General features: G+C 34.5%; 1 protein-coding gene across 3 annotated transcripts in view; it reads right to left on the bottom strand.

The window, feature by feature from the left end:
* Nucleotides 1–39: 39 nt before the first annotated feature.
* The window catches only part of LOC145726985 (uncharacterized), a 28,832-nt gene continuing 12,229 nt past the window's right edge, over nt 40–16,642 (bottom strand). For all 3 annotated transcript variants that reach the window (XM_081976336.1, XM_081976339.1, XM_081976337.1), the window contains 14 exons: nt 14,739–14,828; nt 14,525–14,677; nt 14,215–14,465; nt 13,971–14,161; nt 12,177–12,275; nt 11,937–12,120; nt 11,704–11,884; nt 11,431–11,647; nt 7,395–7,616; nt 7,142–7,338; nt 5,334–5,490; nt 5,118–5,274; nt 3,231–3,444; nt 40–3,174 (listed from right to left, as the gene is read on the bottom strand). In XM_081976336.1, the coding sequence (XP_081832462.1) occupies nt 3,273–3,444; nt 5,118–5,274; nt 5,334–5,490; nt 7,142–7,338; nt 7,395–7,616; nt 11,431–11,647; nt 11,704–11,884; nt 11,937–12,120; nt 12,177–12,275; nt 13,971–14,161; nt 14,215–14,465; nt 14,525–14,677; nt 14,739–14,828 (2,271 nt within the window). In that variant the 3' untranslated portion in view covers nt 40–3,174; nt 3,231–3,272. The remainder of the gene's footprint in view (nt 3,175–3,230; nt 3,445–5,117; nt 5,275–5,333; nt 5,491–7,141; nt 7,339–7,394; nt 7,617–11,430; nt 11,648–11,703; nt 11,885–11,936; nt 12,121–12,176; nt 12,276–13,970; nt 14,162–14,214; nt 14,466–14,524; nt 14,678–14,738; nt 14,829–16,642) is intronic.

Here is a 16,642-nt window from a genome sequence, read left to right as displayed (position 1 = left end):
TTTGTGATAGTTCCTAAAAAATTAAATAAAACTACCAAGTGGTATTATTGCTCGCATATATCTTTAATACTCTTAATACTGATTTTCAACATATACAGTGCAAGTATTATTACCCTTATTTTAGATTTATAAAAAACTAAAGCTCTCAAAACGTAAATACTAAAACTCGTACAATGGGAGATTTACAAGGGGAGCGCCTTTGTAACCTTTCAGAATTCGGGGAAACAATCAGGCACTAGGGTTTCAAATAAATTAGTAAAGAAAAATAGAAGAGAGGAATGAAACCGCAAAGGCTTTTCGTTAAAACGGAAGTTAGAATGTTTTTCTAGTAGTTTGTTCAGTTTTTGTAATTGTTATTTACATAGTGGTAAGGGGGCTTCCACCAATATTTTGGACTATCTTTGATTTCTTTAGAGATACAGAGTGTGAAAAGCTTAATTTCAAATTTTTGTATAACAGGTAAGTTGTGTTAGGCGGCATATGTAAGCTGTATTACTGTGTCACGTGACCATTTGTACCTTAAAATGAGTCACGAGATTTAGAGTTTAAAACTAAGAAACGGTCACATAATCTTTAAAATTAAATTTAATTATTGAAAATAGTCACGTGACCCGTCAAATAATATTTTGTCATTTACAGTCACATGATCTTCAGGGTTCCGTTTTGGCATTAAATAAGAGCCACGTGACCTTTAAAAATAAAATTTCAGTATTGAAAATCGTCATACGACTTTATGAACTGAGTCACGTGACTCTTCAAATAATAGTTTTAACATCTAAAACAGTTACGTTACCTTTACGATTCTGGTTTGACGTGAACACGTTTTTAATTGAAAATGCATTATAAAGAGAGTAACGTGTGTCTTTAAAAATATCAGTTTAAACTGAAAAACGAGCATGTGATCCTTTAAATAACATTTTGACATTCACTACTGTCATGTGACATTATAAAATCAATTTTTAATCTTAAAAGAGTCAGGTGACCTTTATAATCCGTTTTGAAGTAAAAAAAGTGTCACGTGGACTAAAAAAAATTACATTTCAGTATTGAAAATCGTCACGTGACCATTTGCACATTAAAAGAAGTCACGAAATTTGAAAAATTTCAGTTCAAACTGAAAAACGGTCACGTGACTCTTTAAACATCATTTCGCTATTTACAGTCACGTGACCTTCAGGATTTCGGTTTGACATTAAAAAAAGAGTCACGTGACTTTGAAAAAATGTTTGATTATTGAAAATCGTCACGTGACCATTTACACATTATAAGGAGTCGGGTGACTCTTAGTTTAAACTGAAAAACAATTACGTGATCCTTCAAATGTGACATTATAAATTCCATTTTTAATCTTAAAAGAGTCACGTGACCTTCAGGATCTGTTTTGACGTTAAAAAAGTCACGCGATGTGAAAAAAAATAGTCTAAACATAAAAACTGTCACGTGACGTTAAAAATGACAATTTAATCTTACAAATAGATACGTGATTCAGTGTATCAGTTTAAAACTAAAAAATGGTCACGTGACCTTCAGGATTCCGTTTTGACGTTAAAAAAGAGTCATGTGACTTTTAAAATAAATAGATCTTAATTATCGACACCTCAAACCAGAAATTCTTATCTTGTTTAGTTTTCAAAATACGAGTAATTTAACTCAAATTTATTTGAAAAAATCAAGCTTTCTTACGCAGTTCAGATGGGATAGCAAAACAGAGCGGATTATAAGAAACCACTTTAATTACATTGCGCTGGGTAAAATATATAATTTTGAAATCTGCATATTAATATTCAAAATTATAAAAATCAGAGGTAAGAAGCGAACTTGGGTATACCAGTTTGCCGGAGCGGATATGTTACGTAATTTGGAAAAGTTATCCATCAAACATGTAGATAATGATCATGTGACTGTTAAATGACGTCATATCTGTTCAGACCAGACAGATACATGTCATTAACAAATTTTTATCTCCGCCTTTGTCAAGAGCAGCAATAGCTCTCTCTTTTTACTACTAATTTTGTATAGATAATTTAATCACCCACATAAATCTGTAAACTGTGAGCAAAACGTTAAATTCCCACAATCCGATTTTGAAAAACCTTTTTCCTTCAATTTCACAAATTGCTAAAAAACATTTTTCCAAATCTGAAAAATTTAAATATGGTCCTTTTCGTACCTTTTAGAAGTACTAATAAGTTTAGTAAAAATAGGTTTGGATCAAAATGATCTTTATACAGTTGCTGTATAACTGTATAAATAATGTCCTCTAAAAAATACAATAGGAAGTGTCATTTTAGAGTAACGGTATAACTTCGAGTCAAATTGAGAAGTTATAGAATTCTGGGTGGAATAGGCAGTCAAACCTAAATTTTGTGGACAAAAACCTAGTTTTTCCTGAATACTTTTTACAAGATCAATCAAACTTGAACCTTAAATATCGGTGGAATTTCAACGGTAACTTAATTCACGAGGGGCCTTCAATCGGTATCATTCCCACACCTTCAAAAACTAGACACGAACCAAAACAAACACATTAACACTCGAAAAACTTTTACATATTCGAACGCGATTGCTCGTCTTACGAACTAATATTGGAAATACAAAAATATTTCGTCACACTCTTGAGAACACCATGAGATCCTTACCATAAAAACTGTATTAACTTTGCAAAACCTCGAATCCCTCCGACGTCTTTTCACCATTAATTGACACCAAAGGCCTGAGGATCGAGCTATTTGTAAAGAACAACTGACAAATTTTGGTTTATTATTAAACGGTGTTTTTAAACCTACAAGTGCCATAATGGAGTAGCAGTGAATATTTTTAGAGCCATAAATTGAAGATGACAGATGGTTGCACTACTTTTAATGGTATTATAGCCATTATGACACAGTGATTAGAACCCTACTATTAAGTTAAAATTATATCCTTGAGTACTGTCGTCTAAATTAAATGTATTCCTTAGGCTTTTTTAAAACTCTTTAAATAATTATCCTATAGCCGTCTATCACAATACTAAAAACCTATCTCTCGATGAAACTTATAGGCCAGAAATCAAACAGTTAACTTAAATCGAAATAGAAGTCTAAAGATTCTTTGATATAATTAAGACTAGGTGAGGGTGCTCTTAGCGGTACTTAACTTTCCCAAAACACTATTTAAATTAAATAAAAAAAAAACCTGCAAGAAAGGTATAGTTTGAAACCAAACAAAAAAAACTGAAAAATAAAACTTACCGTTTGATTGACTAGTAAATAACACAACAAACTTATCCTCCATTACAATGGCGTTTCCTTTCGCCAATGGAAACTGTTCGTTTTCGAAGCAGGATTTGCGCTCGAAGTGGATTTTCTGAGGTTGGCCGCAGCCGAATCTAGGCCGTTTTTCACGTTCGCCACCAGTCTGAGCGCGGGGTTTGTCACGATCCCGTTACGTTTCGATTTTTGATTGCTACAAGACCATTTAATATCATTATTACTAATTGTAGTTCAAAAAACTATTTTCGAATAAGAGTGACGACAATGTTGACTTCTAATCGTTGCGACACAATCACCAACAAAAAAACGTATGTCAATGTGTAAAATGTCACTGAGTCTTTGACAAAAAACAGTTGTAAAAGCGTCTGGCACTTTTTAGAAGGTTGTCAGAAGCATTTAGAGATCACTGACACTTTCTTATTTGATTTCAAGCTTTTCTTTTTTTCTTCAAAGCATTTGACAATTTAAAAGGTTTAACACACTTGTAGTGGCCTCTTGTCAATTTAGAAGGTGGTCAGTGGAGGCCTTCAGAAGGAGGCCTCTGATAATTTAAAGCAAGTCTAGGAAGGTATAACACGGACACTTGTAGAAGCTTTTAGCACTTTTTAGAATGTTGTCAGTATCATTTAGAGAGGGGCCAGTGGCATCTTCTTATTGGATCTAGAAGCTTTGGACAATTTAAAACAATTCTTAGAAGGTTTAAGACGCTTGTAAAGGCCTCTGGCACTTTAAAACAGATCTGGAAATGTTTAAGACAGTTGTAGAGGGCTTTGGAACTTTTCACTAGCATTTAGAGGTCTTTGGCCCATTCAAAAAGGTTCTAGATGCCAATTTAAAACAACTCTGTGAAAGTTTAAGACACTCTTTAGAAGGTTGTCAGTAGCACTTAGAGGTCTCTGGCAGATTCAAACTGGTCTTAGAGGCCTCTGACAAATTTAAAACAAGTCTGGGAAGGTTTAGGACACTTGTAGAAGCGTCTGGCACTTTTCAGAAGGTTCTCAATAGCATTTAGAGGTCTATAAAACTTTCAAAACGGTCATAGAGGCCTCTGGCAATTCTGAAAATGTTTAAGACAGTTGTAGAGGGCTCTAGAACTTTTCAGTAGCATTTAGAGGTCTTTGGCCCATTCAAAAAGGTTCTAGATGCCTATGACAATTTAAAACAACTCTGGGAAAGTTTAAGACACTCTTTAGAAGGTTGTCAGTAGCACTTAGAGGTCTCTGGCAGATTCAAACTGGTCTTAGAGGCCTCTGACAAATTTAAAACAAGTCTGGGAAGGTTTAGGACAGTTGTAGAAGCCTCTGGCACTTTTTTAGAAGGTTCTCAATAGCATTTAGTGGTCTAAAACTTTCAAAACGGTCCTAGAGGCCTCTAACAATTCTGGAAATGTTTAAGACAGTTGTAGAGGGCTCTGGAAGAATTCAGTACCATTTAGAGGGGTTTAGCCCATTCAAAACGGTTCTAGATGCCTCTGAAAATTTAAAACAACTGTGGGAAGCTTTAAGATATTTGTAGAACTCTAGGAATCCTCTTTAAAATGAGACATCAGTAGCAAACAAAAAAAGCGTTACTAAACAAAAACTTACACTGAAAACAACGTTTTTGCGGTAATAATGTTAATAATGAAATGACATAATGGATGTGACGCAACAGCGCAAACTATGCAACTTTTAGTGTTGTCTAAACATTTACAAAATTTGGTTTTGCTGACTTTGTAGACAAATGTTTACATTACACAGTCCAATCAATCAATCGAGTAATAGCGTCAAGCGCAGTAGTAATTTCTAAACGTAATAAATCTCTGGTATACACTATACAAAACTTGACTTTCATGTTAAAGAAGCTTTTTTAATGATTGTTTCTTACCTTTGTTTACTATTGTTCGATTCTTTGTCTTTACCGAAGACAGAGTTGCCAGAATTGCCCAAGATGATGCGCATGTGCGTGTCACGGGCAAAGTGAGTGTCTGGCGCTTTGCCAAAATTGTTGTGCCTTAACACAGGTTGGTATATGTTCATCGCAGCTAAATACAACAAATGAAGGGTTAGTTTGATGTTACACGGGGGAAAAGTGTATACTAACCGAAGGCGTTATTGGAACTGTCATGAACCGGACTTAGTGGAGGTGAGGCGTAAATGGGGCTTTGGGGTTCACTTTGAAGTGGAGAGAGCAGTTTACTGAGAGGGCGAGTTTTACCTCCTCTGGTGCATTGCTGCAACTGTTGCGTGAACGACATCGGCTGAAATTTAAGATCATTACTATTAATAAAGTAGTTCAATCATGTAAATTTGGGAATGATACTGTTCTCGCGGTCTGAGTTTACCCGTGCGTCATGCCCCTGTGATTTAGAAGTAGACATGCATTATTGACTTCATCCTTGTCTATTGTTCACTTTCAGAAAGGGTAAATATTTAAGTGAATGTCTTCCAAAAAAAAACATTTACTGATTAGCGCTTCTATTTCAGTCATTGTCAGTTTGACAACCATCGAAATTTATTTGATTTGTTTACTGTTAATTCTTTTCCGTTTCTTTGTTAATCATTTATGAAGTTTTCTATTTACCACACCACCACAGTTCTTTTAAGAGCTATTGTTTCTACGCTTTTAACATTCTGTAAGTACTTTCATAATATTATTATTAATATTTTTATTTTTTTTATGTCGGCTGTCACGATCTAACCAAAATTGGCACCATTACTAACCTGTTTTGAAAAAAAAGTGGGAGTGTCTATTATGATTTTTATTTAGCCATTTGGTTTTTCCTAAATTCGGAATTACTTACTATTACAGTATTTTTTTAGAAAATGCCTGGAAAAATTCTCTACAGACAACCCAGCAGTTAATTCTTAACCTTTGTGAATATTTTGAATTGGAAAAAACTAATGGAGGACCTTTAGAAGCTTTATCATCTGTTCAGGAAGAAAATAAGAAATTTTAAGACCTTACATATTCTTACTGATGTATTTTTTTTGATACTAGAAGGTTGTAGCTGCTTTGAAAATTTCCCGCAAAACTGTTTATTCGATTCGGGAAAAGCAAGCAAGTAATCTTATGATTTTCTCACCTAGAAAACCTAAATCGAGACGTTATTGACGGGTCAAGACCACTGATTTATCTGAAAGCATTAAAATGGATGTTCGAAATACATTATATGATATGTACAACGATAGTATGTTAATAATAGTAAAATATATCTACTTTTGTAAGAAACATCTATTAACATTTCATTGTTTCCAAAGACTGTGATTTTTGGGTTGCATTATAGATTTTTCATAAAAATTTCTTCAAACATATTAATAATAAAGTCATAGAAAAAATAAAATAAGCGTCTAAAATGTTTTCCAGCGGGTTTAAAATAAAATGAGTGGATTGCAACCTGAAAATGAGATATGAGATACTACAGCATCACTCAGAATGTCTTATTAAATTTTTAATTTGTTGTATTTATTTTAGAGAAACATGTAACCATCCAGAACCTAAATCAAGAGCTTAAAGTTAAAGAAATACTACATATTGGTGATATACATCTCTGCGAATTTTGGTAAATAAATTAGGTTTCAAGTTTAGACAGAATTCTATGATCCAAACGGAGACTTCTCATAAATAAAAAATGTTATTTCGGTCAAGATATTTTTGATTTGCTTTGGTATAAGGTTGTTTTAGTCCAAATTTGCAGCCAAAGATCTCTACTTTCTGACTGATAATACACGCAAAATTTTAAACGTGACGAAGCTTTAGACACGATCTTTTCTATAATATGAACACAACAGGTTTGTTGACGAAAACTTGATTTGATTCATATCATTATAAATGACGTAGCCTTCGTGAAGCACGGGTAAACTCACTCCGCGAGAACAGTAGTTGTTATGACCTCACTCATAGTAAAATACCTGCGTGTTTTGCTGCGTCTCTCGTTGCCTATCCCCATGCCGACTAGAGTGACTCGAACCTGTCAAGTTCGAACTGGATTTTGAATTCGAACTGTGATTGCCCAACGACACCATCGATCTTCGCTGCTGATCGGTCCAGTCACCTCCGCCCACCGGATACAAGATAGCGGAAGACGGTTTCGTTTCTGCTGTCGAAGCTGTCCAGAAACGGTTAATTTGAAATTTGTCTCGACAGAAAATGTATTTGGCTTACTGGAAGCAATAGAATTGGCACTGCTACTAGTATGGGCTGTAGACAAGTTTATTTTATGTGATCTGGCGTTGTACTCCTCCAAAAGCTTCACAACTCCTCGGTGACCCGACTTGGCAGCCACCCTCAAAGCGTTTCGACCGCAGGCGTCTGAATGGTTGGGGTCCGCTCCGTGTTCTAAAAGCGCCACAACGCACAGTTCGTGGCCTTCTTGAGCTGCAATACCTAAGAAAACGTTCAATGTTCTAAACCTTTACGTAAATAGAGAATGAGCAAATACAATTCTTGGGTCCCAAATAGTGGAAGAGGGCCATTGAGACCTTTTGAAAAATTGACATAAGCTCAGGAAAATAAAAAAATCGCACTTTTTGAGTTTTTCGAAATTTTGTTAATTTGAGATTCTAGAATGGTCAGGGCACCTCAAAAGAAGCCAACCCACGATTTTGGTTGCGTTACCTAACTCATAATCTACTTAAATTAGACCATTTTAAGCTAATTTTTACTCATTTGAAGGGTTTTTTCGATTTTTTTTTTTGAGATACCTTCAAATTTTTATTTTTTGATCCGGCTTCGATAAAGCGACGAAGGAAGATCCATATTAAATAGAAAAGAATTGCTCGAATAAGCTTGGCTAAAATATCAAAAACTATCGTAGCTGAAAACATGGCTTTTAGGATTTTTACCGATTTTGGAATTTTTGCTTGAACAAAAATCGATGTTGCCTTGACTCTTAATTTAAATCAAGAAAAGGAAAAATAAGAAATAAAAAAATAAAGAAATTTCCACACATAACCACTAATAATATTACATTTACAGGCAATATATTAAGTTGCTGCCGTTGAATATACAGGGTGTCCCACGACGAAAGACATCGATTCATATTGGAAAAAGTATAAATAGGAGAGTTTTGAAAATTAGGCAGGATACTGATGTGGGCATGCCCAATCTAACTAAAATATTTTCAAGATGGTTGCACTTCCGTTTATACCGGAAGTCGATCACAACTTTCTTATTTTAAATAGAACACCCTATATATTATTACATATTTGGATTCCTCACAAAATTCTGACCAACTTTTGTGTACAATGCCCTATGCCTATCTCTAGCCGTTTTCGAAATATTTGATGTTTTTCCAAAAAAGTGACAGTTGCAAGGCTCAACATATTTTTTGTACTCTGTCAAAACCGTAATGCCTGCTTTATACCTCTCAATTAACAATTAAACTAAACTTTCATTTAAACTAAAATTAATTTATCAAAGCTGAAAGTGAACTTACAAGCGAGCCCATTTATACTTTCAATTTACACTAAACTAAAATTAATTTTAAATTAAAGTTAAACCAACTTTATTAAAGTTCGGCGTAATTCGTTTAAATTCGTTGACTTTCGGAACTATCACTGTCATACTTGTCATCACTCATGATGTAAATTGCTGTCTTCTATTGCGATACGTAGTCTATTAGACTTGAATCGTCTATTTCCATAATTGGATTTTTTACCGAAAAAGTGGTTTAAGAACAATTTTTTTAAATTATTTTAATAAAAATTTTCTTTATCCACAAAACACGCGTAATGACGATGACAATAGAAACGTCAACGTCAAACATCAACGTCGAACGTCCAGTAAGTCAAAACAGTCATTTATTTTTCTAATTATTAATTTGTAGTATAAACCTAAACAAGATTTCTTAGTTTAAATATTAATTTTAGTGGAAATTTAAATTTAATTTAATTCTTAAATGGGAGGTATAAAGCAGGCATAATTCATTTTGCAATGAAACTTTAGGTTATTGTAAATAAAGGATCGTTTTATTAAACTGAGGGTGCATAATGACTCATTTGTATACAGGGTCGTCAAAAAAATATCATAAACTTGCCACTAAAAAAAATAAAAAATTTCAAGTATTTGAATAGAAACCCACATTTTTTATGACGGAATCATTTTGAGCATTAAAAATTACTATACGTTTCAATTTACTTGCCTATACCTAAATCCAACACATTTCGTTTTATTTGAGAATAAACATTTTTTTATTATGCTGCACGGTTGGGATTATCTGGTATTCTAGTTGGTCATGCTTTTGACACACGGTGATATTGGAGACCCGCAGGGCATGTTAATAACACTAGTTTTGAGTGTTTTGACAACTGCAAATACGCCGTTGCGGTTACGTTATTCAAACCAAGATTACTTAAATCTGTTTATTATTTACGGAGAATGTGATAAAGTTGTGAGTAGAACATGTGAGGTATTTGCCGCTCGTTATCCAGAAAAATCAAAGCCATCACCAAAAGCTGTAAAGCAAATAATTGAAAATTTTAAGAACACAGGATCTGTGAAGATAAAATCTATTAAAACAAAACCAATCCTTAATAATACAAATGTAGAAATTGCAATTTTGGGCTATTTTGTGGCAAATCCAACTTCGTCAATAAGACAAGTTTCTGTAGAATCAGCCATATCCAAAAGCTCAATTCAAAGGATCCTGAAGAAATATAAATTTCACCCTTTTTCATTTAAATTAGTGCAACAATTAAAAGAGATTGACTTTCCGAAGAGAGTGGTTTTTAGTGAGTTTTTGCTGACTAGTCACTATGGAGAAGAATTGTTTTTGAATAATATTATTTAGAGCGACGAGGCCAAATTCACTAAAAATGGAATGTTCAATAGACATAATTCACACTACTGGTGTGACATAAATCCACACGTAATTAGAGAGAGAAATTTTCAAGAAATCTAGAGTTTTAATAATAAAAAATGTTTATTCTCAAATAAAACGAAATGGGTTGGATTTAGGCATAGGCAAGTAAATTGAAATGTATAGTAATTTTTAATGCTCAAAATGATTCCGTCATAAAAAATGTGGGTTTCTATTTTAAAAACTTGAGATTTTTCATTTTTTTTAGTGGCAAGTTTATGATTTTTTTTTGACGACCCTGTATACAAATGAGTCATTACGCACCCTCAGTTTAATAAAACGATCCTTTATTTACAATAACCCAAAGTTTCATTGCAAAATGAAATACGGTTTTGACAGAGTACAAAAATATGTTGAGTGTTGCAACTGTCACTTTTTTGGAAAAACATCAAAAATTTCGAAAACCGCTAGAGATAGGCATAGGGCATTGTACACAAAAGTTGGTCAGAATTTTGTGAGGAATCCAAATATATAATAATATCTAGGGTGTTCTATTTAAAATAAGAAAGTTGTGATCGACTTCCGGTATAAACGGAAGTTCAACCATCTTGAAAATATTTTAGTTAGATTGGGCATGCAAACATCAGTATCCTGCCAAATTTTCAAAACTCTCCTATTTATACTTTTTCCAATATCAATCGATGTCTTTCGTCGTGGGACACACTGTATTGCCAATAGTCCGTTTTTTGACTTGAATCAAAAATTTGCACATTTGTTGTAGATTTTACGTTTGCTGAGTGTTATTCACTATCTGTATTGTTTTTACTCTTGCAAAATTGGCAACATTGCAATTTATTATAACAAAAATCACAAAACCGATATAAATGGTATGTGAATGTTTTTAGCTGAATTTACGATAATTTTTGATATTCTAGCCAAGCCAAGCCAAACAATTTTTTTTTTTTTACTATAAACAGGAGAAAGGTCTCTTTTATCTAGGCCCGGTCAAAAAATAAAATTATAAAGTTCTTAAAAATCTCGAAAAACCGATTACAATGGGACAAAATGGACTAATTTAAGTAAGTTATGGGTTAGGCAACCCAACCGAAAATCCTGGGTTAGTTTCTTTTAAGGGTCTTCTGACCTTCATAGAACTTCACATTGACCAAAAAACCGAAAATTTTGGCAAAAACTTAAAAAGGCGATAGATTTGAAAATTTGAGGACCCAAATACAAGTCCAAACAAGCCGAAATACAGTGTATTTTTTCAATTTTATCCTGGACGAAAAACTTTTGGCACCCAAGGAACCCAAAAAAATCTTTTAGTCGATGGAGCCAAACATGACCCAAATTTCGTTAATAATTTGTTTTGTATGGAATAAGCTTTAAGACAAAACTTACCTAAGGCTGTAGCACCTTGGTTGCAGGTATGATCAGGTAAAGCGCCGTGTTCAAGCAACAATTTAACAATATCGCTGTGGCCCTGCCAACTGGCCGAGTGTAGGGCGGTCCGATTTTCTAGATCGCAGGCGTCAACTTGCGCCTTACCGTACGTCAACAGCAGGGAAACCATTTCGGTATGACCTTGCCAAGCCGACACGTGTAACGGCGTTCGACCCTTTAAATTAAGCAATGATAAAGACACATTCCTCCGGCTAAAATCACGCAATTTACTTCTAAATCTCGCGTTTCTACGTCTGCTCCCTGTTGAATAAAATATTTGGACATAGCCAACCGATTGTCCAGCGCCAGAACGTACAAAGTGCTCCGGCCGTCCGCATCTTTTGAGTCAATGTCCGCAGAGCCGGACAGCAAAATTTGAACAATGTCGTAGTGACCTTCCAAAGCGGCCAACCTACCATAAACACCATTTAGATTCGCGAACTTACTAAATAAGAATGAACCACCTTAATGCCGTTTTACCGTCGTGGGGTCTCTGATCGGCCGGTGCGTTGTACTTATTCAGAAAAATATTCACTAAAGTCGTATGACCTCCTTGGGCCGCTAACGTAAGTGGCGCTTTGCCCTCATTGTCAGTCTCGTCCACTCTTGCTCCAGCTTCAAGCAACGCTTCGCACACGTCTTGGTGACCTTCCGAATTAAATTTCTGAGTCTTTATAGTAAAACATTTAAAAGAGATTAATAACCTTCAAAAGCCGCATAATGCAGTGGCGTCCAGCCGGAATTGTCGCGGTGCTGCTCGTCCAGTCCGCGGTCGAGTAATTGACGTACCACCTCCACACAACCTTTAAGTGAGAATTTACTTAACTTTCAGAGTGGTGTTGTTTGTACTTTATGTACAGAATGAACAAGTAAGACTGCATGTTACAACAAAAACTGATACACGTATGACATTAAAATTACTGTTCTCGCGGAGTGAGTTTACCCGTGCGTCACGAAGGCTACGTCATTTATAATCATATGAATCAAATCAAGTTTTCGTCAACAAACCTGTTGTGTTCATATTATAGAAAAGGGCGTGTCTAAAGCTTCGTCACGTTTAAAATTTTGCGTGTTTTGTCAGTCAGAAAGTAGAGATTTTTTGGCTGCAAATTTGCACTAAAACCTCATACCAAAGCAAATCAAAAATATCTTGACCGAAATAACATTTTTTATTTATGAGAAGTCTTCGTTTGGATCATAGAATTCCGTCTAAATTTGAAACCTAATTTATTTACCAAAATTCGCAGAGATGTATCACCAATATGTAGTATTTCTTTAACTTTAAGCTCTTGATTTAGGTTCTGGATGGTTACATGTTTCTCTAAAATAAATACAACAAATTAAAAATTTAATAAGACATTCTGAGTGATGCTGTAGTATCTCATATCTCATTTTCAGGTTGCAATCCACTAATTTTATTTTAAACCCGCTGGAAAACATTTTAGACACTTATTTTATTTTTTCTATGACTTTATTATTAATATGTTTGAAGAAATTTTTATGAAAAATCTATAATGCAACCCAAAAATCTCAGTCTCTGGAAACAATGAAATGTTAATAGATGTTTCTTACAAAAGTAGATATATTTTACTATTATTAACATACTATTGTTGTACATATCATATAATGTATTTCGAACATCCATTTTAATGCTTTCAGATAAATCAGTGGTCTTGACCCGTCGATAACGTCTCGATTTAGGTTTTCTAGGTGAGGAAATCATAAGATTACTTGCTTGCTTTTCCCGAATCGAATAAACAGTTTTGCGGGAAATTTTCAAAGCAGCTACAACCTTCTAGTATCAAAAAAAATACATCAGTAAGAATATGTAAGGTCTTAAAATTTCTTATTTTCTTCTTGAACAGATGATAAAGCTTCTAAAGGTCCTCCATTAGTTTTTTCCAATTCAAAATATTCACAAAGGTTAAGAATTAACTGCTGAGCTTGTCTGTAGAGAATTTTTCCAGGCATTTTCTAAAAAAATACTGTAATAGAAATAAAAATCATAATAGATCCCACTTTTTTTTCAAAACAGGTTAGTAATTGTGCCAATTTTGGTTAGATCGTGACAGCCGACATAAAAAAAATAATAATATTATGAAAGTACTTACAGAATGTTAAAAGCGTAGAAACAATAGCTCTTAAAAGAACTGTGGTGGTGTGGTAAATAGAAAACTTTATAAATGACTAACAACACAAAGAAACGGAAAAAAATAGTAAACAAATCAAATAAATTTCGATGGTTGTCAAACTGACAATGACTGAAATAGAAGCGCTAATCAGTAAATGTTTATTTTGGAAGACATTCACTTAGATATTTACCCTTTCTGAAAGTGAACAATAGACAAGGATGAAGTCAATAATGCATGTCTACGTCTAAATCACAGGGAAATGACGCACGGGTAAACTCAGACCGCGAGAACAGTACATTGCGTTTGTTAGTCATATTCCAGAAAGTGAGATAATTTAATAAACACCTCTTGCAATTTATACACTACCTTGAGCAGCTGCAACTGACAACACCGTTCTGCCCTCCGAGTCCATAGTGTCAATGGCGCAGCCCCAAAAAAGCAGTAGCGCCACCACAGGGGCGTGTCCCATACTAGCCGCAGCCCACAAAGGAGATCTGCCGCTATTGTCACAATGGTCCACGTCCGCTTCGTTTTCTAAAAGTAGCTCGCACACATCCCTACAAAAACCATTACAACCTCCTGGAACAACACTAGTAACAGGAGCAAATACCTGTGACCTTCAAAGGACGCCACCAGTAAGGGCGACATCCCTTCTTTGTCTTTGTGATCGACGGTAGCGCCCCGCTCGAGTAAAGTGGAAACAACGCTGACACCTGGTGTCCTCGGAGCGCATAACGCCGCAACCGATAAGGCAGTTCGACCGTCAGCGTCTGCGTGGTTAATATCCGCTCCGTAGTCCAAGAGATGATCTACAATTTCACTGTGGCCCATATAGGCAGCAGCTATCAAAGCTGTCCGACCCTGATGACAGTTACAACAATCAGTTTGGTTATAGGCAACTTAGGTGAATAAGATCTCACTTCGTGATCTGTCAGATTGACGTTAGCCCCGTGCTGGAGTAAAATTTTGACGATTTCTTCGTGACCACTCCAAGCGGCCGCCCTTAAAGCCGTTCGGTTTTCCGCGTCCACGCTGTCAAGTTGACAGCCATGCTCTACTAGTAGTTCCACAACCTTTGGGATGAAAAAAAATGCTGGATTGAAGGATTTATTCTGAAAATTAACAAGAGCTCACTTCAGTGTGTCCACCCCAAGCCGCGGCTCTTAGAGGAGTCCAACCGTCGATATCCGCTTGATCAGCGTTGGCACCAGATTCAAGCAACACCTAATTATAATGAACAGTAATTTAATTGTTAGTAATATAATAAAAGAGAAAATTAGGGTAACAAATTGTTTCAGGCCAAAGTCACTTTGTAACAGAAGAATTTTAGCAGTTCTATGTTATTTGTCATGAAAAAGTTATCCATACACTTGTTTATAGCAAGGTTACACTGGTTGCTTATACGTTAATATTTGGTATAGTTTTGTTGCATTGTGCAATTTGTAAACAATTTCCCTAATTTTTCTAACAATTTCAGATTTTAGAAATTGCAAAAAATTAAGTATTAATAGATACTATTGTACTTTATTTATATCAAATCTTCTATACCATTTACACATGTAGTTTAGAAAATATCACTTGGATTTTAAAAATATAAGTTGGATTTCAGAATCTATAACTTGTTTTTCATTATCGTAAATTTGGTTTTAGAAAACGTAAGTTGTATTTCACATTCGTCACTTGTATTTCAGAGAAGGTTACTTGTATTTTAGAATGCGTTATTTCAATTTCAGATTTTTTTGTGTTTTTATGTGGTTATTAGTTTATTGTTTTTTTATAATATCACTTTAAGCAAAAAAAAACGCCTATCGGGTGTATTAATTTATATAAAATATACAGGGTGTCCCATAACTATATGACAATCTCTCGGGGGCATGCAGGGGAGGTCAAAATAATACGATTTGTTCATATATATTTTTTTTAAAGTCACTCTTAAGGGAAATATTGAGCCCCAAAGAACTGCCTTCCAATTAACGTTTTTGGCCGTAACTTTTGAAACACTTTGTATATTGTAATCATTATTGGGTTTAATGTTTTATCGAAAGAAACCTTCTATTTGACATGAAAACCAAGTATCTCGTCTTCGAAAGGCAGGAACTAACTGGACCTAAGACACAATTTGCTTAAACTTTGACAGCTGTCATTATTTTCAGCTGCAAACGCCATTAATGGATACTCTTGACATTTTTATCGAAAAATTGTACTCTTACTTTATTTCGATAAAATAAACGGTTTTCGAGATAAATCGATTTTTCATTGAACTGCTTAGACCACAATGTTATTAAAAATATTCGTTAAACTATTTACTTTTTTTATTTATTTACTTTTTTTTTATTTACTTTTTTTGCTCAACTTTAATTTTCCAAATTACAAATGACCATGTCTAAAATCCGACTGCTCTTTTCTATAATACAAATGACTAATCTGAAATACAAATTGCAATTTCGAAAATCAAAGTTATTATTCTAAAATTGAAAGTACCTTTTCTGAAATACAAGTGATATTTTTTAAATCCATCTTATGGTTTCTAAAATTCCACTGACGCTTTCTAAACTACATGTGTAAATGGTGTAGTTCCGTTATTAAAGTTGACTTTTAAAAACTTTTTCCAAAGCTCGCTTTTGAAATATTCCAAATAAAAGTCTTTAAGTTTGAAAGTTTCAATCTTAGATTAGAATTTTTTATCGTTCCATATCTTGCTTAGTTTTTGACCTAGGGCCAACATTTTCTGCAATATACAGTGTGTGTACAAGTATAATTTAGGACATCCTGTAAAGCATAAAATGTAAGTTTTGTGAGGTTCTCATTCGTTCAAAAACGCGGTTTAAAACTGATATAAATCATGGCGCCCAAACATGATAATTAGACTGGCTTATTACACGTCCAGGAAATTAGTACGAAACGTCGGCCAACGATAACGAACCCGGTCCCCCCCAATAAATCTCGCAGCTAGTGCACACGACTAAACAAAAGTGTCTCCTGTTTATGAGATTTACGATTACGCGTGACATGATAAAGCGTTGCCTAGCTGATCCACT

This window comes from Ips typographus, linkage group LG3 (assembly GCF_016097725.1).
Source record: "Ips typographus isolate SLU linkage group LG3, UJ_Ityp_2.0, whole genome shotgun sequence".
NCBI classification, from domain to species: domain Eukaryota; kingdom Metazoa; phylum Arthropoda; class Insecta; order Coleoptera; family Curculionidae; genus Ips; species Ips typographus.
Note: the sequence above shows the minus strand (reverse complement) of the source record. Positions and strands in the feature narration are given on the sequence as shown.